Consider the following 24,786-nt stretch of genomic DNA (forward strand, 5'->3'; position numbering starts at 1 on the left):
CATGGTCCTACAGAAGAGGACACTGCAAGCCAGGGGCAGGAGAGCAGGTAACCCTGCCCCAGCCCACAGCTGCCAGCAGGGTCCGGGTTCAGCTCCGGAGCCAGGAGCAGCGGGATACTGCAGCAAGCAGCCAGGAAGGCTTGGAAGGGGTTGAAAGAGGGTGATGCTACTTTCCAGGAGCAAAGACTTTCTGCCCCACAGGCTCTTAGCTAGAAGCCAGCCCAAACACAGAGAGCTGGGGCCTGTGAAAGCCACGCAGCACAGCTGAGGTCCCCAGCTTTGCCCTGTGAGCTGCAAGTCCTGCAAAGGCACAACGTAAGGGACAGATACAAGAGAGCTACAAGCAGCTGCCACCAGTTTCTGTGGTCCAAAGCACCAGAGAATGCTTCAGCTATGATGCCCAACTTTTATTTTTCTGGGCCTTGAAGAGGAAAAAAAAAAAGCAGCACCTGAAGCTACAGAAGGGGGAAAATCTATCCCCAAGAACAGGGGAAGTTTAACATTGGGGCAAGCGGTAACACTTCAACTAAACATCAGGGGTGAGTGCTCCCTAAGAGGGGTAGCAGTGACTCGATCAGCCAGTGCTGTTCAGATTAACAACATGAAGACAATGCTATGGTTTATTTAAACATAAATGCAATCTCTTAAAAAGAAACTAAAACCCCAGAGTCGAAGCCTTGCCTTTGACAACGGAAGGGGAAGGTACTAGGAAAAGCTGATTTAAAAAAAACCCCAAAAGGCACTTAAAAATGGTCTTCAAATGAAAAGGATGCCAGCCAAGTGGAGCTGCTCAGAGTTCGATGGCCACTTACACATGGTCTCTAGAGCAAATTTCACAGTACATGAAGCACAGCAAGACAAGAGATAGACAGACATCCCTTCCTCTCCTGCCTGTGCAGAGATGACCACTGTTCGCAGCGAGAGGGAGAGGTGTTCCCTCTTCCCTTTTTCAATGCTCTGTTTCCTGGGATAAGTGATCCATGAGTTTCCAAGGATCCACATTAAAACCACACGCAGCAATAATATCCCCCACCCCCGGAGGAACACGAAGTTAGCTAGAAAAAGGCTGATGTGTGGGAGGAAGGAAAACAAAAAGCTTACAGATACACGTTAGAGCCAGATGCTGATAACCAGGACTTGAGCTGGCATGGGTGGCTCACCCAAGCACTGGGTATGACACGCTGCAGGTTAAAAGACAGCTCTGAAATCTACGGGGTGGGTTTTTGCTGTTAGCTCGTTCAGAGTGCAATGATGTGAGCAGAAAGGGTTAAAAAAGATTCAGCAAAACCTTTTCCCTCCCCTCACCACCCCGAGTAAACTACACAGTAGTCCATTAAGTAAGTGGCAACTTTTAACCGGTCTTCCAAGCAAACCTTTCAATATGAAAAGGTGAGGAACACAGACACGGGGTGTTTCAAATCACTGCACACTGCACCAGAAAAGCTGCACAGGCAAAGCTTCGCTCACAGCCCCGTGCGACGTTCCAGCCGTCTTCTGAAGCTCAAAGAGATGGGAACATGCCCATGAAACACATGCAAAGCCTTCAAGCAGAAGGAGTTCTCGGTTTTATAGAGGGAGAGCTCAGCTGAGTGTTAGGGGGATGAGTGTTATCCAAAGCAAAAGAACAGGTCGGCTGTTGTTCTGCATTGAATGTCCTCCGTTAGATACATCTTGTGAAAATACTAAGTTGAATGCGCCACATGCAAGCATGGGCTCAGACATCCGCAAAGCTCCCCACCCTCCCCAATTAAGTTGCAAGCATGTGCTGATGACAGTTTGATGGCTGGATGTTATAGATTAGTCCCAGAGAGTATTATTGATTAATGGTGTAATTTAGAGATCCATAAATAAAAAGTGGATTTTCAACAACTTAAAGTGAAAATTTCTACAAAGGCATCGATGTATTTGCTGAGTAAGGCGCTGAGCAGGTTCCTCCATGTTCTTAGCAAGACCATCCACTGTACTCATAAATAGGGGGTGGGAAGGGGCTTCTTGTAAGTAGTGTGTCTTGGACAGAAGCATGAGATGTTCTCATTTTAGTCGCTCAACGAGTCCCTGCGTCAGTCCAAGGTGCAAAAGCTGAGATCTGGAGAGAGTTGCTAGATGAGGGAAATATTCCAGTAGCTTCTCCCACGACAGTTCCAGCAGGCTGGGTACCACCAGCCACATTTTAAACAGAGAGCCAGTCCGTTTGTTTTCATGGATGTTGACCACCCCTCCGTGAACATACATGCAGCCAGCCTAGATGGGAAAAGGGGGAGAGGGGAGTTACACGGGGCACAGACCAAACTGGCACACCAGAAGGTGCTGAGGAGCGACACAACCAGGAAAACCAGGATTTGACTCTCCAGATTCCCAGCTGGTTAATCACAGAGCAAGATTCATCTCACACACCTTTATGTGCTGGTAACAGAAGTGTCACTGCCTGAGCCAGTCACCCTGGGCTCCTCTTGTAGCCAAGGGGAGGAATCACTGCTGAAGGGCACGTGTCTCTCATCCTAAAGCACGTATCCGCTAGCTTAGAGTGCTTTGCTCTGTATTTTAGGTGAATTCCACCCCAAGAAATCAATTTTAGGAGTGCAGCAAAGTGTTAATAAATTAGTATAGAACCACACTTAGGTTTCAGCTAAAAAGAATGTATTTTTTTTAAACTAAAATGACACCATACAAAGACATGCTGCATTCCCTCTGCTGGCTCCAGGAATCACACGAAAGCAGAGAGATGGGAAAAGCTCAGCTGCTGACCTACTGTGAGAGTTTATTTTTTCAATAAACAGGAAAAGAAAGGGCATTCCTGCTGTCCAGGCACCCACCTGCACTCACCGAGCTGCCTGGGAAACACCTTTATCAGGCCTACAGTTTCCCAGAAAGAGTTGCATTTGTAACAATCGCCAAACTAGGTGACACCTGCTCTTACAACCAAAAAACCCGATCTCTGCCCTCGCACGCTGCCCTAAGGCAACGATCAGCTGAAGAAGGCTGAAGTCACAGCTAAATGCATTTCTTGCTGCCTGCTGCTTATCAACCGCAGCTCTCTAAGCTTCTAGTTATGGCAAAAAGCTCTAGCAATACCAACCTTCCCATTAGCAGTGGTTTCCAAAGAGGGCTGCTCACCTGCTAATCTTTCAACTCAGGCTGTTCTCAGTAGGCTAAAACCAGTTTACTTGGGGGAGTATTTGTGCTTTTTTTCCTTTTGCAAACAGGAACTGCTGTTGACACATGGAATTACTCCTTGGAGCTGATGCAGTTTAAAAGCTAAAATTTCGCATCACTGCTTTTAGTAAGCAGAATGTACTAAGTGGTACCGCTCCTCAAACAGCAGCAGCAGTAAAAGGAGTCAATGCAGTGACCTCACACCAGCCCTCAGCCTCCCTAAAGATGCTGCATCCAGTGGAGATCACCTCCTTGGTAACATCGGTTCAGCTCTATTTGCAGCCCACACAAACGTCAGAGTGCTTGGACGAATGGCTTGAACTTCAGCTACGTAGGAAAGAAATGAGTCACTTACGGGTGTGACAGCAGCACAGTGAAAATACACTGGTTCCGGCATGGCAGCTGGGAGCTTGACCCACTGGAAAGTTTGCAGATTCAGCTTCCAGACATCTCCCAGAATCACTTCTCCATTATAGCCTCCACAAACAAACACATCTGTAAGAGAGGAAGCCCACGGTGCTTACAGGCCCAGCAATTCACCCAGCAATTGCAGAATATGTGGTGACTGAAGTCAGCGATCACCTTTCCAAAACAGTTTTAAGATCAACAATTATTTTACCTCAACACAAGCTCTCAGTACCTCCCAAATCAGTCCCAGCACACTGTTCATAATCACAGAGGCCGCTTAGAGAATCACAGAATGGTTTGGGTTGGAAGGGGCCTTTAAAGACCATTGAGTCCAAGCCTCCTGCCATGGGCAGGGACATCTTTCACTAGATCAGGTTGCTCAAAGCCCCATCCAACCTGACCTTGAACACTTCCAGGGATGGGGCATCCACAACTTCTCTGGGCAACCTGCCCCAATGTCGCACCACTCTCATTGTAAAACATTTCTTCCTTATGTTCGATCTAAAACTATCCTCTTTCAGTTTAAAACTGTTGCCCCTTCTCCTGTCACTATAGGCCCTACTAAAAAGTCTGTCCCCATCTTATAAGCCCCCTTTGAGTATTGAAAGGCTGCAATAAGGTCTTGCTGGAGCTTTCTCTTCTCCAGGCTGAACAACCCCAATGCTCTCAGCCTTTCTTCATAGGAGAGGTGCTCCAGCCCTCGGATCATTTCCATGGCCCTCCTCTGGACCTGCTCTAACAGGTCCATGTCTTTCTTGTGCTGGACGCAGTACTGCAGGTGGGGTCTCACGAGAGCAGAGTAGAGGGGGAGCATCACCTCCCTCAACCTGCTGGTCACGCTTCTTGTTACGCAGCCCAGGATACGGTTGGCTTTCTGGGCTGCAAGCGCACATTGCTGGCTCACGTCCACTTCCCAGCCTGCCTTTGATCCCAGCCCCGCCATGGTTGAGAAGCAGGAGTGCAGTGCAACTCCTGCTTTAAGAAGCTGTATTAAGCCCTAGCTAACCTGAGTTCACAGGTACCTGGGTTTGATCAGATTCTAGTGGTTTTAAACCCATGGGGAGCAGCCACAGCCCCGGCTCCTAGTCCTGCTGCCTGCCAGAGGCAGGTCCTTGCTCCCGGCTTTGCCCAAGTTCTCAGCTCAGAGGCTTGCACTGCAGCAAAGTACTGCTGATGAAGGTGACTGGAAGCATCTCCCAGCTCCTGCCTGACTTTTATTGGCACAATTAACACTCCTAAGAAATATAATCTGGCATATCACTCTTCCGCATGGCTCAGCACCCTTTAATATACAGCATTCAGTAATCGAGCTGAAGAGTTTTGACAAGAAGGATTAATATTGTAACTGCTTCTTCAGTCCATTATGAGCAATTTGGTTTTTATCAAGTTTGGGGGAATGCGTTCTTGGAGGACAACGAGGCTATGGGAGAGGCCCAAATCTAGTTGAAGGAACACTCTACCATTCAAAATTGTGAGTAGCTGAACACGGACTGCACGTGCAGAGCCCTTTCTAAGATGTGCCTCAAACAGTGCCATGCAAGTGATTTACAGCAAGAACATTTGGAGGATCAAAGTGAAGAACAAAAGGCTCTACTAAGCTCCGTGCAGCTCCTAACATATAAAATGGCCCTCATTTTACTAGAGAATAGAAAGACTCAGGTGCTAACTCTGCCACTGCCTCATAATCCCCTCCATATGAGCATCTTGGATTTATAACATCATGAAAAGGACCCACTATCAAAGAAATCCCTGAACAATCTTGTCTCTAAAGAACTCGGCTTCCAGCACTTGGGCCCACTCTGCTTTTCACAGCAGACTGTAAAGCTAACAGGTCAGTCACCAAGCTGTAGCAGGAGCATCATTTATACCTGTTCGTGAGCTTGCAATCAGTAAGTTGCAAAGTATCATGGACACTCGTGGCTAAAATACATGATATCTTACATTGAAGTGGCCACACGTCCAAAAGAGATTTACATGTTGCCTAAATACTGCAGAATTTCAGAGAGCAACAGTACTGTGCAGTGCAGAAGTAAATTTGCCTACAGCAGCAAGTTCCCTCATACGAAGAGTGGTGCCAACTGGGCAGCTCAAGGCCTGTTAACAAGAAAGAAATCCTCTTCCAGAAAAGATACGTGTGCCCTGCAGTTCTCTCAAACATGTGTTGGAGGCCAGCATCTCTCAGGCTGGAAGGATGGGCTTGTCACTGCTAGGTTGTATAAGATACACTAATTTTCAAGGGGCAGATCTTACCATTTTTTATCTGAACGCAGCTATGGCATCTTCTGGCTGCTGGGAAGCCTGAAAAGAATAAAAAAAAAAAAAAAAGGTATCAACTATAGTTACTTTAAAGTGCTTGGGCAAGTGGCGGTTATATCTCAACATACAATCATGGATAGGAGTCACTTGTTTCATTTATAAGGGGCTTCTGCTTTCCTACAATCACAGGTATAACATCTCTAATTTAGCAACCAGCTGTTTCAGGTTTGACTCCTACGTGCTCTCCAGGGAAGGAAGAAATGTGCCGGAATCTCATTCCTCACAGACTCCAGCTCTCACTTCTGGCTCGGTGAAAAGCAGCAGCCAAGGGCCTACAAGGTTTCAGGGAAACCCCTGCTGCTAACCAGGCCAGCACATGGTCCCTCGGAGGGAGCAGAGATGATGCGTGTCTTCTTCTGGGAGGAGAGCCAGCCACTATCATCTTTGCCACCCAGGGAGGGAGAGAAGCCAGACTACAAAATGTGCTTCAGATGGGTTAGTCCTCACTGCTAAAGCTCTAAAGAAGACAGCGTTAAGTCACGTACTGGACAACAAGGCTGTGAAAAAAGCTTTCAGCCTGCCAGAAAACTGCATCCTCGAGCATCTTGGCCACTCTCTGGTTTACAGGGAAGACACGGGAAATTCCAGACTCACCAACTTTTTCGTGAGGTTTTGTGGCAATTTCCTCCCAGGTGTTGGTTTCAAGGTTGTACGCATGGATCTGAAGGGACAAAGAGGAGCCATTAGTTCCTCCTGGCTCTCCCAGCACTACGATGACGCAGTTAGAGGCTCTGACCCAGGGAGCCACTATAAATAACACCTCTTTTTCATTAAGCATAAAAACAAAACTACCTAATCACAGCCAGTGACTAAGCAGGTATCAAATCACCTTCAAAGCGTACTAGCTTACTAAAGCTATCATCTCAGGCTTTGCTATTTGAGCCTCAGAGCTGAAGAAAAAGAATACTGCTTTTAAAAAAACTTGACTGATTAAACCCCACACCCTCCAGTTCTCAAAAGTATTTAGAAATACCTAACTCATACTGCACATAAGGAGAAAAGAAATGCAGAGAATGGAGAGATAAAAAGTCATGCTAACTGCTGCACTTCCAACTTTTTTGGAAGCGGAGCACTATTTAAAGTCTCCTCGTTTATCATTTTGGCGTTCAAGATTAATTCACTCTTCCCTCCTCAAACTGTACTGGAGAAAAAAGTTTACCACAAGAAAGGAAATTAAAGCACACGATTAAGGGAGAAGACAAGAAAAGAGTCACCCTATCAATATCTGAATTTAACGTCAAGGAATTCCTTCCTTTGGCACTTTCCTGTTTTGGCACAAATACAACATTTAGAAATATGTCCTAAGTGTTTTTGAATGAGAATCGTTGGTAACAGGTCTACAGAAACGAAGCTGTGTTGCAGATCGGTATGGTCACTGGGTACCAGATTCATCATTTGTAAGACAACAGGACATGTTTGTGGCAACACCAGGTTTTACAGAAATAGGAGAACAATCTGCTCCTAGTTATCTATTTTTTACCAAGCTCTCCCGACAAAGCCAGATGAAGAGACCATGCTGGTTATACTTCCCTGTAGAAAATCTCCTATCCAGGCAAGTACTCAAGGTTTCTGATTGCCTTACCTTATCTAAGGAATAAGCTGTCCAGGAAGTTCCACCTCCCAAGATATAAATCCGTTGACCATCATGTGCGATTTCATGTCTGTACCTGAAGGTGCAAAGAAGGACATTTAGCAGCACAAGCGAGTAGTGCAAGTGAGCAACCACAAAAGCCTTCTGGAAAACACTAACAAATTTGAGTGGTTTAAGCAGACACCCCAAGCCAGGCTATACTGTACCAGTCCCTCAGGTTGGGAGCTTTCAGAAGGTGTGGAAGCTTTCACGAGCAATCTAAGCAGCACCCCAGAAGCTTGAAAGGCATTTTCTGAGAGCAGAGCACCACGGAACTTAAGTACAATGATTTGTGAAGCACCGTGATGGCCCTCAATACTCCATCCCCTTCTCTCACTAAGATGGTCACCGATTGATCTCCCAGCCCTCCTTCCTCCACCCCTTGCTACAGATTAGGACACGGGGATCAACCAGAGCCTCTTCCCCTCCTCAGCACTCACCAGCTGCCCCAGGTCCCCAGCTCTGTTCTGGCACCACACGGTACAGATCAGTGTCCTGGCAAAGGCTTCACACCCCATCCCTACATCGCCCTGCATGCCAGACTGCTGGAGCACTGGTTGTGCAAGGGTCACAGCCGAAAACACTGCTCTAAGAGTGCCCTGTCTGCGCTCTCGCAGCTTCTCACTCCCAGCAAAGGCGGTGACTCCCCAGTGCAAAAACTCTCAGACTGTCCAGCTTCTCACCTCTCCTCTGGCATGTCACAGGACATATTGTTTGGTTTCAGCTGGATCCACTCTCTAGTGTTGAGGTCTAGCTTATGTAGGTCGGTACTGTAAATGTAACCAGTTGTTCCTCCAAACACATAGAGACAACCATTGATGATGGCCATGGCCTGGAAGGTAATAGAGAGAAACCAGTTAGAAAGGACATGTGACATCAGTGTCTGAAAAAGAGAGAATTCCCGCCCTCCCAAAGACAGACACTGCTTGCAAAGCTCTACCTACAACTTACAAAATGACATGTTCGGGAGGAATATGAAGGGCAAACAAGGATGATACACAAAAGATAGGGGGGTGTCTGTAGGAATGGAAAGTAACTCCACGGTCACAAGATGAGGACCTAGAAGTGGAGCTGCTGAGTTTCAGGCATCAGACAAGACAGATCTGTGCAGCAGGGGCTCCCAGGAGCTAAAACCAAAGCACAGTTAACCCTGAATCTCTTCCACGCTGACCTTACACAGATACTGTTACGGAGAATCTTATAAACCAGCTATCAGATAGCCAGCGGCATTAAGCGTAACAGAGAAAGCCCCAAACACAGTGGATAAGTAAGTCAGACTAAACAACAGAGACAGCCCGTACAATTCAAAAGCACACGGACTATCAGCCTACTGAAACTGCAAAAGGTGGTGCAGGCACCATTCCCTGATGCAGTCCAAGGTGGAAGCAGAGATGTAAGCTCCTTCTGCTCCCAACTGCCTGTTTGCCAAAGGCCAGCTCGAGCTGAACCGGGCAAGGGGAAGACCCTTTCCTTCCCCCAAGTGTCTGGCACACATCTAAATGAGAAATTAGTTGGGTTATAAATGTCTGCACCACAAGTACATTGGCAGTATTACTGGAAAGCACAGCAAAAGGTGGCAGTCCTCCTGTGAGAGTGAATCTATTTTTTTGTACACCATGTTCATCCACAACATTACAGAACGTCTTAAAAGTTGTTATTCTAATACAAATAAGACCTACTAACCATTGTTTTCATTTATAGTTTTGGGTTTTAAAGGCTTTGAGGAGGCTACAGAGCAACTCCAGAAACTACCAACCACTCCTTAAATCAGACATACTTTTTCATTCAACTGCACTTGGCATTTAGTTTACAAATTCTGGCTTTTCTAACTACAAGAAAACTATTCCTTTCCTTTGAAATCTCAAAGAACCAAGACCGCTCTATTTCTTTATGAATGATCCCTGCTTTTCCTTACACTTATGTACACAGAGAACAACTCTGGTTACTAGCAGAGAAGAGATCTCCATGCTCTGGCCCCTTTTCTGTGACACACAGCGCAGCGTACGCAGGCACACTCGAAGTGCCTCAACAAGGGCTGTCCTTCGTACCTGGCCATAGATTCGATTGGGTTTCTTTCCTCGGCAGCTGAGCAGAGCCCATCTTTTGTACTTGACGTTGCAGACGTGGACGTCGTTGCCGTTGCTCTCCCCAAAGGGGATCCCAGTGCCGCCGAACACAAGGAGGTTGTTGCCATGCAATACAACTACAAGAGAGAGACAGAGCAGAGATACTTGTTGCTGTGAGACGCAGTAGAACAGAACGACTCTGCTCTGGAGACAGTAGGCAAAGAGTGTTCAATATTGTGCAAATAACCTACAATTCACACTACGCCTTTATGGCTTTGAAATGCTCTAAAAGAGAAAGAATGCAAGCTAAAACCATGGTAACCAAAGGCCTACTTTTAAAAATGGCTAGTGAACAAAGAGATCTATTTTTGGATGCTTTGAGATGTCTGATTGCACTGAGCACCTAGCTGCTGAAAGTGCAGGTGCCTTGCAACTATCAAGCTAAACACCTGAAGACTACCTCTTGCATTTGAAATTTTTTCTTTCCCTCTCCCTCAACCCGAGAGAAAGGGGAAAGAAAAACCACAAAACCAACCCAAACTCAAGGCCTACTTGCAGAAGAGTTGGAAACAGGATCCAGATTTCCCAGTTCTTGCCTGGTTTTGCATTCCACCAGGGACACCGATTAAAATAGCTTCAGGAGTAGGCGCATAGGAATTGAATTTCCATACGTACGTGACATGGAGGCTAGTTCCCTGGGCATGTAGCCTTCAGTGCCCATTTGATGCCAGGTGTCTGTAGCAAAGTTGTACCGCCAGAGTTCCCTGAAGAGCGGGTAGTCTTCATTCTCTGGCCCACCGGACTCATCATAGTCAGGATTGTAGCCTCCAAACACATACAAGTTGGCATTATCTGCCACGCAACGATGGCCACTTCTTGCTGGTGGAGATCTATGGCCTACAGTAAAATGAGAAGGTAAAACAGCTTCAGTGAAATGTCAGCAGAGGAGCTGAGCTTGTGTCCGAGGGTCAGGACTACACCCACTGAGGTGGTCTTCCAACAAGAGCGGCTGGTGTTTAGCCATAGGGGAGCATGTCTGCAGCCAGGAGGAAACGGCTCTGTAATGACAGATCCACTTCTCCGAGCAGGAATGGGGAGAGCCTCTGTGTGTCACCATCTCATTCACGTCCACTCTAGCCCCCGGACCACACCTGCCTAAGGAGACCTGTCTGCAGGTCGACACATGACAATCCTTCCATGTGACAACCCTTCCGTAAAAGCTATTTCCGAGATATCTTACAAATTCCCCCTTCTGTCATTCTGTATGGTAGATTTCACTTAGGAAACAGTTCCAAAATGTTTATATTTAAAGCTGCCCGACAGGAACAAAGAAGAAAAGTAATGATTTGCTCTCCCTCCTACACAAACCTTCTCTCTGTTTCTTCTCTTTTGCTCCTGGCACCTTGTACCTCAAGAAGGCTCTTTCACTTTGGACACCCCTGGGCTTCCTAAACATTAAGCAACGTAGGTCTGATACAGCAAGTAAAATCTGCTCGTAGATAAAGGCATTTGAACTGGGAGGGAGTGCAGCAGAGAATCCATCAGATCCTACAGGCTGAGCTTGACAAGTGGCAGATGCAGCCCTTCCCAAAAGGAAGCCCTCTGCCTACCCACCCTCTTCCCTAAAAGCCAATGGAAATAAAAGCGGGGAGGACAATTCAAGCTCAGACCTCAACTGGAATAGACAAAAAGACCGATTCAGTCCAGGAAAACCTAAACAGCAATATTCTTGTTGGACAACAGCAATTGAAGTCTCAGCTGACAAGTGATCAAAAAGTAATTCCGAGCTTGCTCGAATTCGATGCACAGCAAGAGCCAAGCACAGTGCCAGAGCTGGATGTTTTCCTTCAACAAGACACAGGACCACATAATAAATGAGAAAGATGAAAGGAACAGAGAACGATCAGGTCCCTGAACAAAGGATCCTTCACTAGGATATCCAGAAGGTTGTGAGATATGCGTAGAACATCTCAAGCTGACTAAACCAGGAAGGTTTCAAAAATCATTTTTTCTATGCAATACAACAGTGTTTTGGTGAGAGTAACTCTAAGCTTCATCCTGAGAAGGAGGATACATAATAGTCCCCTAAAATGTACAATTTAAATGCATAACCATCACTCTCTCAAGCACATCCCCTGCTTGTTGCACCTCAAGACCAGCCCGCTTTGGTTCAGCTGACAATAAAGAGCAAACCAAAAAAACCCTCAAAAGAAGATCCCCGAAGACCCTCCACCCAAACAAACCAGCGATCTTCACCACCCACCTGCTCTCACAGCTCTTTTATGGACTTTTAGGACGGAACAGGACCCAGTGAAGCATCTAATTAGGACCCATCGTGTTTTCTTCTTAGAGTCTGTTACAATTATCGGCAGTGAATCAGACATGCGGAGCAATAACAAATGAGGCATCAAGCATCTTTCCTACAGGAAAGGTGAAATAAATGATTTGTCCAGACTGAATAATGAATTTTAACTCAGCACAAGCAGCTTTGCTTAATCATGTTCCCCGTTTGCTGCTGCTTTAAGCTCCAACTCTTGTCCAAAATTAAGCTGCTCTACAGGGTTCAGACAAACTCCTTGTGGCTAAGTTTTGACAGATTTGGGTTGTTTCCAGTAATAATTGTGTCTCGCAGCAATCCCCACTTAGAAAACTAATAAGCACTGGCTGAAAGAGAGGGGAAGAAAGTTAAGGAATTAACGGAAAAATCTGTAGTCTTTGGCCTGGCTACTGAGACAGCGCAGTGCCATGGGGCACCCGGCATGGCACGGACATTAGCGCACAGGAGGGATGGATATTACATGTACTAATAGCGGCAGCCAGGAACTAGTGCTGGACTAAACTGTTAAACAAATATTATGCGCTTTAGAGGTGATTCACAAAGGGAAAGAGAAACATCCGTCCCTTTGGGCTTTTTTATTTTAAACTCTGAAACTATCCAAAGAGATGGATTCATTTTTAAGCGAACACATTGACAATAAAGGTATCTACAATCAAGGTAATCATTCAGACTCTTATCATCGGAGATGCTTCGAGAAGGTAATTCATCTGACCTTGAATATCTGCAAACAAAACCATGCTTGACAAGTGCCCATGCCTCTCTGCAGCCTATAGAGGATACCCTAGCGAAGGGCTCACGTGTCTGCGCTCGGCCAAAGTGAGCTCATCCTGCTTGTTTCTTCTTCTGTGTTTGCCCTAAAGGTCTCCAAAAAGAAGACCTGAAAGAACTGAAATGGGAGCTTAATTCCAGCAAAGACTGGGAGCACTGATGCACATATTTTGCAGGGGAGTGAGGACTTAATTCAATCACCCATTGCATTTAAAAGGTGTTAGGGAATTAGGACTTCGAATATTACATTAACTATAGATCTTATTTCCCTCTAGTTATAACACTTGCCGTGAGAATTTTCCAGAAGGAAGAGAGGAGAATAAGGCTGAGTTTTATATAAAGCCAACGCACTAAAGAGTAAGAGGCATAATTCAAAGAAAATAAATTAAAAAACAAAACTAAGGAGGTCTTCTCTGCCATTCACCTCAAAATTAAAAAGGGAAGACACCTGACTTTGCCATAAAGCCCCGGAACAGTTAAGTTGCAACAGAAAGGGATCAATGTTTGATGCATGCAGGTCCTCGAGACAGCAAGATGGGTATATTAAGCCCATACACAGCCCAGCTGGTTTCACCTCTTCCTATTTACCTAGAAACCCATCTCGTAGCTTTAAAAGACGGTTTGTTTCCAGATATTTTCAAGACGCAGAAAGGGCATCAGAAGCCGGAGCTGGTGTCAGATACTGGCAAGTACCCAACCGAGATGGTCTGAAAGGACCAGCCTTCCCACGCAGCCGTTCCTGCTGCAAACCACATCTGCCGCCAGTTCCCTGCCCGTTCCCACTACTCTCGCCAATAACTCAAAGGGCTCTGTGCACTACAGGAACAAATTTTTCAATTAAACACTCACTCGGTAACTGTCCTTTGTCAGAAGCTAGGGATCCTCACGGCAGAGATAGCAGGAGAAATGATGTTTGTCCCTGGTCATGCATTCACAACTCAGCTGCTCGGGGGAAATCCACTGTCCTCAGCGTTAAGTTGAACACCAAACTGCACATGAGAGCGGCTGAAATGCTTCCTCTCACTGTGCCTGCCACACGGCAGTGACTCCCAGGGAAAGGAGGGCTGGAAATGCCAACCAGAGCAAGGTTTCCGAAAGCTCAGGGTCAACCCCTGTAGCTACCAACACAAGCAATTTCATTTTGCTCTGCTCGAGAATAACAGATTTTCTGTTCTATTCAAGCAGACCCCAGCTGTGTTTGCTCAACACCGTGCTCCACATGTAAGGACTGACTTCTCTCCAAAGGCTTCACAGTTCCAGCCTGCTGCTTTTAAGCTTTGCTCTTCACTAACGCCTTCGTCTCAATGGACTAGATCCTCCTGCATGCAGAGGCCCAGAGAAGATGACATATCTACCCATAAAACAGGAAGAAAAATTATCCAACACATCTTCTGAGTCACCTATGCAAGCACACTCGCAAATGTATCAATGAACTGAACAACGTTAAACTGAGTTAAATTGTCACCAAACTCTTCTATTCACAATTGAAGTGACCTTAATTCACTTTAGAAGAAAGTCTTAGAAAAAGATTCCTCTAGTTATGTCTTTTTAAAGAAGAGACCTGTAAAAGCTGAATCTAAGACTTAATTCAGATTAGTTTCTTCAGCAGACAAGCTCCATGACTTGCACCTCCAATAAAGAGCTGCATTTCCATTTAATTATGTTTTAACAGATGATTCACATCTACTGAAATTCTTCACGCAAGTTTTGGATCTGTTTTTGCTCCAGCATTAGTGGTGCGCAACGAGCCTATTACACAAGTGCAAACTTTAGACGGTGCAGGAAGGTGGAAACACCCAAGGGTTTGCTAACTTCCTCCTCTAGTTAGCAAAGCCCATCTCCCCAAGAGCTGGACCTGCCACAGATTAAAGAAGCGCCCAACACTAAGCGAAGCACAGCAAGGCACCATCACCGTGAAAAGCTGCAAGTCACCGGGCCCCACTATGCATTCTTTGATGCCAGACACGATGCTGGTACACAGCAGCACGATGTATTGAGTCAAGACAGATCTGTGGGAAAGAGGTCGTAAAGCTAGTTATAGAAAATGGCTTTGAAGTGGACGGATATAATTTGGAAAGCACTTGCTTTCCCAGTTTAAGACTCCAAAGCGAAGCAGGAAGCAAGGATGGGAAGGTGCATTCACAAGGAGTCTCCTTTTCCTTGGTCCTGAGGGCAGAAATAGGAACAACAAAACTTCCAGGGAATAAGAAGCTCCACAAACAGAATGAAGTTGAAACATTGCGACAGGGACGTGATTAAGGAAAGTCCTAATTTAGGACTAAGCTATCTGATAGAAACTTGCTTGGAGTCTATGCACTGACCTGTTAACACCCTGTTAAATTCACCCTTTTCAAGTGATTCATTGAGTGACTTCAGAGGGAGCTGCTCGGATGGCCCAGATTGACTCTGTTAAAGTGGATCCCTAATTGAATACCTCTCCTGCAAGAGGTATTATTAGAACAGGAGAGTAAGCAAAAAGGCTGCATGAATATCTGTTCCCGAGTTTCCTGATGTGACACAGCACAACAACCAATGCACGAGACGCGTGTTTCCTACCTCTCCAAAAACTTTGAATACAGAATAGGTCTGGGGCAGGAAGGAGGAGAAAACAGAGATGTTAGTTAAGAAAATTTAAAGAAATCCTTTGTTTTGGAGGAGAAAGTGTAATGGTCCTGAATGGTGTCCAACAAGACTCTCATTCAAAATGTCCCTCTTATGGGGAGGACGAAGCTGAATTGCACATGCTGGTCCATGAACACTGTTCCTATTCTGACTAACAGAAGCTTAAAAGTTTATTAAATTCCAAGTCTGGGGCCTTGACAGCTACAGAAGTCTATGGAAGGCCTGGAGAAAAAAAAAAAACAAACCACAAAAATCCCTTGGCATCAGCAGATTACTTGAAGTTATAGAGCAGATCAAATGCTACCAGCATGCCCAGAACCACAGCATGTGTCAGTAGCTACGCTCAAGTCTACTGGATTTCTCTACCACTTTTCAATAGCTCTATAATAAAGTTACAGAAGAAGAAAATTAAACTGCGAAGTAGCAAGCGGTTGCACTGAATCACACGCAGCACAAAGGTAAGGCGAGAGGCGCTTCAGAGCAGCACAAAGACAAGTTTCGAAGAACAAAGGCATTTTCTTTCGATTATCCTCCCTTTCCTGACTGCAGGAAAAAATTGCTGGTATCATCTCACTGGCTAGGTTAAACAAGAGGGGAGTACCTGCTATTCGAGTTAGTAAGCTAGCCAGCTGGCCTTTTTTTTTTTTTTTTAAACAAGAGGGGAAAAAAGGTCTAATTAGCTGAATTAATTTCTTAAAAATAAAAATAAACAATGAAAGAGTTGAATATGAAGTTGTTTTGAGAGCCTGCCTGAAACCATCCTTTTTCTTATCATGACCATGCTGCCAGAGAAAAACCAAATAAATCTACTAATCAAAGAGAAACTCTTGGCAGAGAGTGAGGTCTGCCTATGCCATCAGGTTCTGCAGAATTTTATTTTTCTTTTTAAGGGAATTTTCCCTAATCACTACCACGCCTCGTTATCAGGTCCCAGCAAACCAATGCAGTGCTGTTCTCTCGAGGTGGCAAATCCACAACCGCTGCCTCCCTTTCCCAACCAGCATCGGAAAGAAGAGGCCAAGGGTCTGGGCTGTCCCACCGTCTGCTCAGAAACCTGTAAGAAGACAGGAAAAGAAGAATGACCCCCGTATCATCCCTCGCCAGGGCCAGGTACGAGGCTGAGCAGTAGCCAAAGCAAACTGCAGCAGCAAAAATGATTTCTAGATCCTCTGGGAGAAAAGAAGATGAAGGAAGCAAAACCGCTAACCTCACGCTTAAAAGGCAACTCTGGAAATGGAAACAGGTCAAGCTCTTTTGTCACCACAGCTACCGGAAAGAGATTTGGCTGTAGCTAGCAGAAATGGCAGGAGCAGGACTAAATAAACGTATTCCTCTTGCAAACGCATACCCCTTCCCCATGGGTTACTGCCTTGGAGCTGCAACTGTGACGACTTTCCAGCTTCAGGATGCCTCATTTCTGAACTCTGCCATGTGCTGTTGCTTGCTAAGGGTGCAAAAAATATCCTTTTGCAGTCAGATCAGCAGACTCCAAGCCGCAGGTGTCGATTTTAAAGTTTTGCCTCTTTATTCCTTCAGCCTTTAAGGACCGCTAAAGACCCGTCTGAAATCAGAGCACAATTATAATGTTTTGACATGCTGCTTGCCCCATCCCAAGTCACTGAATTACAGAAAGATCCTAACAATGTAGCAGTCAAAGCATTTATGATTTGTTTTTTCCATGTACTGCTTGCTTGTTTCACACAACCACTTCACTGCTTGCTCATTTGGCCGTTTAAAGACATTGCTGTTCACAAAAAGGAAAGTACATAAGTTAAAGGCAACAGAAATTAGGGAGAACTGTCTATTCTGTTCAGAATACACAGGGAACGATCCTCAAAGCCAAAAACAATAATTAAAGGCCGATGTGAAAGGTTTTACTCAAATCTTGGGGTCACGTCTGACCCCAAGAATCTGTATTTCCCTTATAGCACATTGCTTTCTCCATAGAAGAAGCAAACCTCTGTTTTTTCCTTTCCCTTTTGCCCAGCTCATGTTAAAGCAGCCAAAAAGCAAAGGAAAAGAGCAGGATCGAGATCCTGCCAGCAGTGGATGGAGCCAGGGGATGCTCTGGCATCTGGAAGCTCAGAGTTCGGTGCTGCAGGGAGGCGGTTGCTCAGTGCAGTCTTTTTCCCCTGTAAAACAAACCTTCCTGGGCACTCGGGGGAATCGGTGAAATGTATTCATGCGGTATCAGCCTCCCAGAAGATGTACACACTCAACATCATCTCACGCAGGCGACCCCAGTTAAAAAGGACAACTGGTCTCGAGTTCAGGGTTTCCACATGCAGGTGGGATTCAAGATCAGAAGCAGCACTTGGCTTCTAACCTTCAGAAAAGAAGTTTATCCAATAAAAATTGCCAATGTTTCTAAATCTCAAGGACAAGCAACCATTTTGTTTTTTTCCCAACCAAGACGCATTTGGAAAAACCACTTTACATATGCAGCATATTTTTTATCAACACATCAGGCCTCAAAGTTCTTTAAATATTTGAAAATTAGGAAATAATAGCACAGAAAAGCTTACAGATTCATATTGCTAAATGAAGTTTGCTTCAAACACAAAACCTGCCATTTATTAAGATGACGGCAGTTCAACCACAAGCTCATGATGGCCATCCAAATGTTTACAACCAACAGTATATACCATTTTTTAAGCTAGCTATTTAGAGTATCACCTCAACCACACTGCACAACACAATGCCAGGTCACCAATAATGCACAAATTTACCAAAACTTATCCGAGCAACAGCTATCAGTGTTCACAACACACAGTGTGGCAGCTGTGTTTTCATCTCCAACGCATGCTCGACACAGCAGGCAGGATAAAGAGCAGACCTACTGAGGTGATCGCACACTTGTGCCAAGTAATTCTGCTTTGAAAAATTAAAGATTAAATGCTGCTCTACCTGTAGTTCCTTGAGCAATACTATACAATGAGACAGAGCAAGGGAAGGCAGCCATCCCGTGGTGTAGACAGAAAGCATCCGGATTCAAGCTTTCGTTGTAGGACTCACTAGCTAACACTGTGCAAGCTCCCAGTTTATTCCTTGAACAAAGCAGTGTCATTTTTCTTCCGCAATTTGATGGATTAAAGGTTGTCATGCACATCAGGTAACCTGAAACAGATCAATGTTGAGGACCTCATCCAGCTTAAACATTCAGGGCTGGCAGCGAAATAAAAGCAAGGATCACATTCTGCCAGGCTACAATAGGAAAACTCTGCCAAATAGATTGCTAGAATTAAAAACAAGATTCCCGGGCTGCAATTAAAGCACTGGTGGTTTTAATACTCTGAATTTTCACTCTGGTTAAGTACTTGCATCTAGAGAGACTTTCCTCCTAGAACTACAGGACTATTTGCTGTTTTCATATTTACTGATGAAAACTATTTGCATGTACAGCCATGAATCAAGGGTGGCTCAAATCCAGATTTGAAGACTATGCTAAAGTATTTTAAATCAAGCCCTTCTTTCCCTCTCCTCCAGACCACCTGGAACAAAGCACAGTTTTATTTATTCCTGGAGCATAAACAACAGATATGCAAGTGTAGCCTCAAACATCTCCCAGAACAGCAACCCCAGCACCGCCCTTTATAAGCTCCCTTTTTTCTCAACCTATTTTAATCACGATATCCACTGGAGTGTCATTTGCAAAGTAAAGGGTGCAAGAAGTTAGTGCAACAAAACTCAGTGTGAGATCTTGCGGAAGGGGAGGGTGATTTTATTTTACAAAATATTTAAATAAGCTGGTTCTGGCTGCTCATACCCACAAGCACCAAGTATATCCAAGTGATCCGGCCAGGATCACTTACGTACAGCATGGAGGGTGAGAGGACGACAGCTGCCAAGTCCTCGCTATGATTCCTGGGTTGTTCTTCATTTAGAAGGACAGACTAGTTTTGGACAGGTCTTTTACATCCTCTGGCTCCTACAGCGAGATGCTTTGGCCTTGAGAGTTTTGCTTCCTTTTGCTTCCATGAAGTTTAAGCAGGTCTGCTGCCTATTGTCTGTGTCTCCTCATTTTGACTTTCTTAAAGTTCTTCCTGTCAGGCTAACAGGAAAAGGAACGGCACAGGCACCGAGCTGCATCCATATGGACTGTGTCCTGTTATCAGGGTGGAGGGTCTTCTGTTTGCAAGACTTGCCCCAAACATGCTGGCTTTTTCCATCAATCTGTGATCTTCAGTCCTACTAATCCCAGTGCAAGGCTCATATAACACCACAATATTATTAGCGTAACTACTAGCAATATAATTTGTATTTCAAGTGCTATTTTTCGAAATATAAACTAAACAACTACAATATGTAAAACTAATGACTACAGTGTGGCTTTTGGTTCCCATCTTTTCAAAGTAACATACCAGTGGTGAATAGCTAAGGTGTGTGTACGCATCCCTTTACTGCTTCTTAAGGCTTTCCAAAGAGGGTATCAGTATTATTTTCCCTCCTACCTAGTTTTTCAACATCCAGAATAGCAGGTTTCAATAACTCCCTTTCCATTTATGATTTCTGCAAGACTTCTGAAGGACATTTAGGTGAAGGGCTGAAGCCAAAGCGCTGCTAGCTCTTGGGAGAGAGAACAGGACAAGTCAATATTGACTTTGACTCCAGTCTTCAAAGCTTCATCTTTTTCATACCGGCCAGACAAAATAAGTTTGTAACTCATGTAATTACAGTCCCTTACAAACGTTTGGATAAGCAGGATGCGAACGCGTTGCCGAGAACAAGGTTTAAAACCTGTTCGTTCATCCAGCTGCGTTCAGCCTCTCCAGATCACACCGCTCCCTTCCGTGGCAGGCTGCCCGCGCCTGAAAAATACCCAGGAGAAAAAGCAGCTGCGCCTGGGTCCCCAACGCCTCAACAACGATTCTGCCCAGGGCCGAGGGCCGCTGGGAGAGGCCAGAGGATCCGGCCAAGGATGCCAAACAAAATCTGCAGACCACCGGCCAAGAGCCTTTCAAATATTTGAAGTCTCTAAAGCAGTGTTTCTAGGAGAACGATCATTCTCACATCCAGCCATGAGAGCTTTTGGGTTTGGATCGATGTCCAGAATGGGTCTGCTTCTTTATCCTGCTTCTCGGAGGCTTTTGTTTTCAAACCTCTTTGTAGCAATCACGTATTTCAAACATTTCCACAAGCATGCAATTGACTGTCGGTATTTCCCATGATTAGTAAAACAGGAACGGGATTATAATACACGAGATAGCATCCCAGAGCAGAGAATAAAATAAGGAACCCTTATGAGTGAACGGTCCTTATTGAGAAACCAGAGCAAAAGAGGAAACATTTGCCCCAGAAATTTACATATTACAGATTTTACACCACTGAGTGTTCCTTGTGTTGTTTGGTTTTTTAAAAAATGTAAAAGGAAAATACAGAAAGGAATTCTGGGAAATGAGAACCATAGAACAGCCCAGGTCAGAAGGGACCTGGAAAGATCATCTGGTCCAACCTCTTGTGGGAAAGGGAGCCGAGATGAGATTATTCAGCACCTTGTCCAGTCACATCTTGAAACCCTCCGGCGACGGGGACTCTACCACGTCCCTGGGGAGGTTGTTCCAGTGAATGATTGTTCTTACTGTAAAAAATGCCTTTCTTACATTGAGATGAAACCTCTCCCAGTGCAATTTGTACCCATTGCCCCTTGTCTTCTCCATGCAGCTCCTTGTGAAGAGAGACCCTCCGTCCTCTTTGTAGCTGCCCTTTAAGTACTGGAAAACCATGATGAGGTTCCACCTGAGCCTTTTCTTCTCCAGGGAGAAGAGACCTGACTCCTTCAGCCTTTCCTCATAGGGCAGGTTCTCCAGCCCTTCGACCATCAACTTTGGACCCTCTCCAGTCTGGCTGTGTCTTTCTTGACTTGTGGGGACCAGAACTGGACACAGCACCCCAGGGGTGGCCTGACAAGCGCTGGGTAGAGCGGGATGATCCCATCTCTCTCTGCTAGTAATGCCCCTCTGGATGCAGCCCAGGACCCGATTTGCCTTGGCCGTTGACTCATACACAGTTTGTTGTCCATCAGGACCCCCAGGTCCCTCTCAGCAAGGCTGCTCCCCAAGCCACACAGATCCCAGCCTGTACTGGGCTCTTGGGATGTCATCCCAGGTGCGGGAGTTGGCATTTTGTCTTTGTTAAGCTTCATACTGCTCTTGCTTGCCCAGTCTTCCAGCCTGTCCAGGTCTCTCTGTAAGGTTATCACATTAATTAAGGTATCACATGTACACTGCTCTTCAAACAAATGGCTTTCAGCTTGCTCCCCCACGACACAAAGGGGTTCAGGATATTTGGGTCTTCTGTTTTATTTTTTTTAAATACACATTAGAAACTCTGAACCTCTCCATACAAAAAAAAACCTACTGTGACTGGTATACTGGGAAAATTATAGCTCAAGACAAGAGCATAAATGCCGAGCATGCAAGAAGCAAAGATATATTTAGGTCCCCAGATTGTTTCTATCCACTTAACCCCAAGAGTCTGATGAAAATACTGAAAAAATTTAAATGTGGACAGGGAGATTTCCAACAAGGAGAAGAACAAACCACACACCACCTATATTTGACGTTTTTGATCTTTCGAAAGCTTACAAACACCTAAAAATAGTTCCTTCCTTTCCCTTATCCAACATACAATTTTACCCATCATGAAGCAGCAAAAACACAAACAAATTGCTTTTTTTTTTTTTGAGCTGTTAAGCCATCAATGAGACTCTTTTATAGACGCTGCTTGAGAAATGCCCCTATTGAGAAACCCTCGACAGAAATATTCCGCTTGAAAAAGCAAACAGAGCAGCACAACGCTGGCCCCAGGTCCCGCTAGCTGCCTGCTTACCTTTTGTAATCATTTCCCCGTGCAAATGAAATTCTCCAGAGTGAAAAAGGTGACAAAAGTTTAAAATCTTTTCTACAAGTAGGTGGAAAAGGAGAATGTGACAAAAGCAGCACCTAAATCATTGCGTATGCTCTCATGTTTAACCAAGAGATAGCCCAGATCTACTTCGAACAACACACAGCTTAGCAGGAGCGAAAGTGCTCTGCAGGGGGGGATGTAGCAAACACATCCAACACCAAAGCATTGCTACGAGCTCTTCGCATGCTTTCACAACAGTAATTACTTATAAAAACAGGATTAAAAGGAGATAGCGTGCTTTCTGGAAAGAGTCTAGGGCATTGAATGGTGGGGAAAACAAAGGAACGCCTCCTGGAAACTCTGAAAGAGAACTGGGAGGTAAGAAGACAAACCTGGTTGGAGGAAATGGAAGGAGGGGAAAAAAATATTCCTCTCTCTCTATCTCAACAGTTATGTAAGGGCTGCTGCTGGAGCTCTATAAATAGGACGTTAACAGGTGTCGAATGGGGAGAAAACTCCAGCAATCGACTCAAACGGGATTTTTCCATCAGGTAGTTTTCCAGCAAGATTGACAGTCAGTTTCGGGTTTGTTAAGGCTGGACTTAAGCGCTAAGGCTGAGCTGAATGGGGGTAGTTTGTCTTTGAGACTGCAGCATCTGCCCCTGTGCAGGTGGCGGAGGGCAGGATTCCACGTCAGGACATAATCCGTAGCCAAAAGCGGGATCGTTACAACCGCATCAGGAGGATGCGCTACCGGCTCGCTCAAGCCAACGATTAAAATTCAGGAACTTGAAGATAATCAGCAATTCTGTTACCAAAAAAGGCCCTTATCACAGAAGGAAGGAAACATGTTTGAGAATTCACCCAAAAATAGAAGGTGTGGAGCCACTTAGCAAATTCACAGCGGTCTTGCACGAGGCTCGAAGCCATCCTTGCTGCAGATCCAGACCATGACAGGTTTCACAGGGATGGAAACGCGGACCCTGCTCTGAAAGCCCATTCCCAGCCGCTGCTGGTGCTCCAGACACGCTGAACACAGGCTCCTACCCCCGAGGCAGCGAGGGGCTTCATATCCCCCACTGAGGGATCTGAGTGGCAGGGCCTGGGGCAGCCGGGGCAGAAAAGGATGCCCTGAGCCTGGGGTACCCACCTCCTGGGTGGCAGCACCCCAGCATCACGTGGCTCTTGAGGGCAGAGAATGCTATGGAGACAAGGAAGAGGGACAGCCCAAACTAGCAGGGAATACCCCCCCATCACAGAACCATGGGATGCCCCACATCCCTCCCAGTATCGCAGAACTGTTGGGATGGGAGGTGATCTCCCCAGTCCTGTGATTGCGGATTAACCCCGGCCTCCTCCCCCTAATATCCTGGGGCTGTTGGGGTGGGGTGACCCACATGTCCAGAAACTATGGGGTAACCCCCCCACATACCAACACTGCTAGGAGGAAGGTGGAAAAGAGAAAGAACCATCATTCCCAGGGCACAGGACTGGGCTGACGTCTAATCCAAGGGCCCTCTGGTAGCCTGGACCCTCCATCCCAGGACCACCCCTCCCAGGACTGTGGGGCTCCCCACCCCAAAAACCTGATACGTTGGGACTGGGGAGCCGGGGTGGGGGGTGTCACCATGGTTTAGCCCAGGCCCATCCAGGATCACAAGGCCACTGAGATAGGGCTGACCTCCGCCAGGGACCGTGGGGTACCCTGTCCCCCCCCACACCCTGCGTCCATGGGGATGGGGATGAACAACTCGTGGCGGGCATCCAAGCATCCCCCAATGCACTGAGACCGCCGGGACGGGGAGGGAAGAACCGCCATCCCCCGGGGTCGTAGAAAGGGAGTGGCCCCCTCCCCCCCTGAGACTGTAGGTCCCCTTCAACACCCTAAGACCGTTTGGAAAGGTGTGACCACCCCCATCCGCGACTGCGGGCCTCCATACCCCGGGGCTGTTGGGACGGGAACATCCCGGTCCTCCCCACGCCACCCCCGGGCCTTGGGGACAGGGTGACACCCTTCTCCCCATCCCAAGTCCATGGGGTACCCCAGCTCCCCCCCCCAAACGTTCCAGAGCCGCGGAGCCGGGGGCAAACCCCCCCAACTGCGGGGTATCCATCCCCTCAAGGCCGCGGGGACGGGGGTGCCCCGGTCCCCGACACCCTGAGGCCTTGGGGACGGGGTCACCCCCCGCCCCCCCTCTAGAACCGGCCGCCACTCACCCACCGAGCGTGGCCTGCCCGGCAGCTGCACGAAGCGGTTGAGGAGGCCGCCGCCATTCCCCCCCGCGCCGCTCGGGCCCTCCCTGAGGCCCTCCCGGGCACCGCCCGCCGCCGCCGCCATAGCCCCGTCCCCTTCTCCTCAGGCGGCAGCCAGCGGCGGGCCCGCTCCCTCCCCTCCCCCTCCCCCGCCGCCGACCAATCAGCGGCGAGCTTCTACAGCCGCGGCCAATGAAACGCTGATGTGGGGGGTTGAGCGCCTGCGCGTCGCCGCGGAGGCAGGCTGGAGCAATAGAGCGCCGAAAGTGGGGGGGGAAGCGCAGCGTAGCGCCTGGGGCGTTGGGGGGCCCGGGAAGGGATGTGGGACCCCGCAGTGAAGGCGGCAGCGCACCGCTAACCCTCCGTGGGGACGAGGAGACCGTGCG

At 46.7% G+C, this 24,786-nt stretch overlaps 1 protein-coding gene across 1 annotated transcript; it reads right to left on the bottom strand.

Annotated features, from left to right (window-relative positions):
• Positions 1-1,334: 1,334 nt before the first annotated feature.
• KLHDC10 (kelch domain containing 10) lies at positions 1,335-24,485 on the bottom strand. The gene is made up of 9 exons (XM_050906460.1): positions 24,365-24,485; positions 10,249-10,470; positions 9,556-9,710; positions 8,191-8,339; positions 7,460-7,544; positions 6,472-6,538; positions 5,812-5,859; positions 3,509-3,648; positions 1,335-2,241 (listed from the first exon to the last, which is right to left on the bottom strand). Exons 1-9 carry the CDS (start codon positions 24,483-24,485, stop codon positions 2,032-2,034), a joined length of 1,197 nt encoding a protein of 398 aa, XP_050762417.1. The 3' UTR covers positions 1,335-2,031.
• Between the last annotated feature and the right edge of the window lie 301 nt (positions 24,486-24,786).

The sequence above is a fragment of the Gymnogyps californianus genome, chromosome 1, assembly GCF_018139145.2.
Source record: "Gymnogyps californianus isolate 813 chromosome 1, ASM1813914v2, whole genome shotgun sequence".
NCBI classification, from domain to species: domain Eukaryota; kingdom Metazoa; phylum Chordata; class Aves; order Accipitriformes; family Cathartidae; genus Gymnogyps; species Gymnogyps californianus.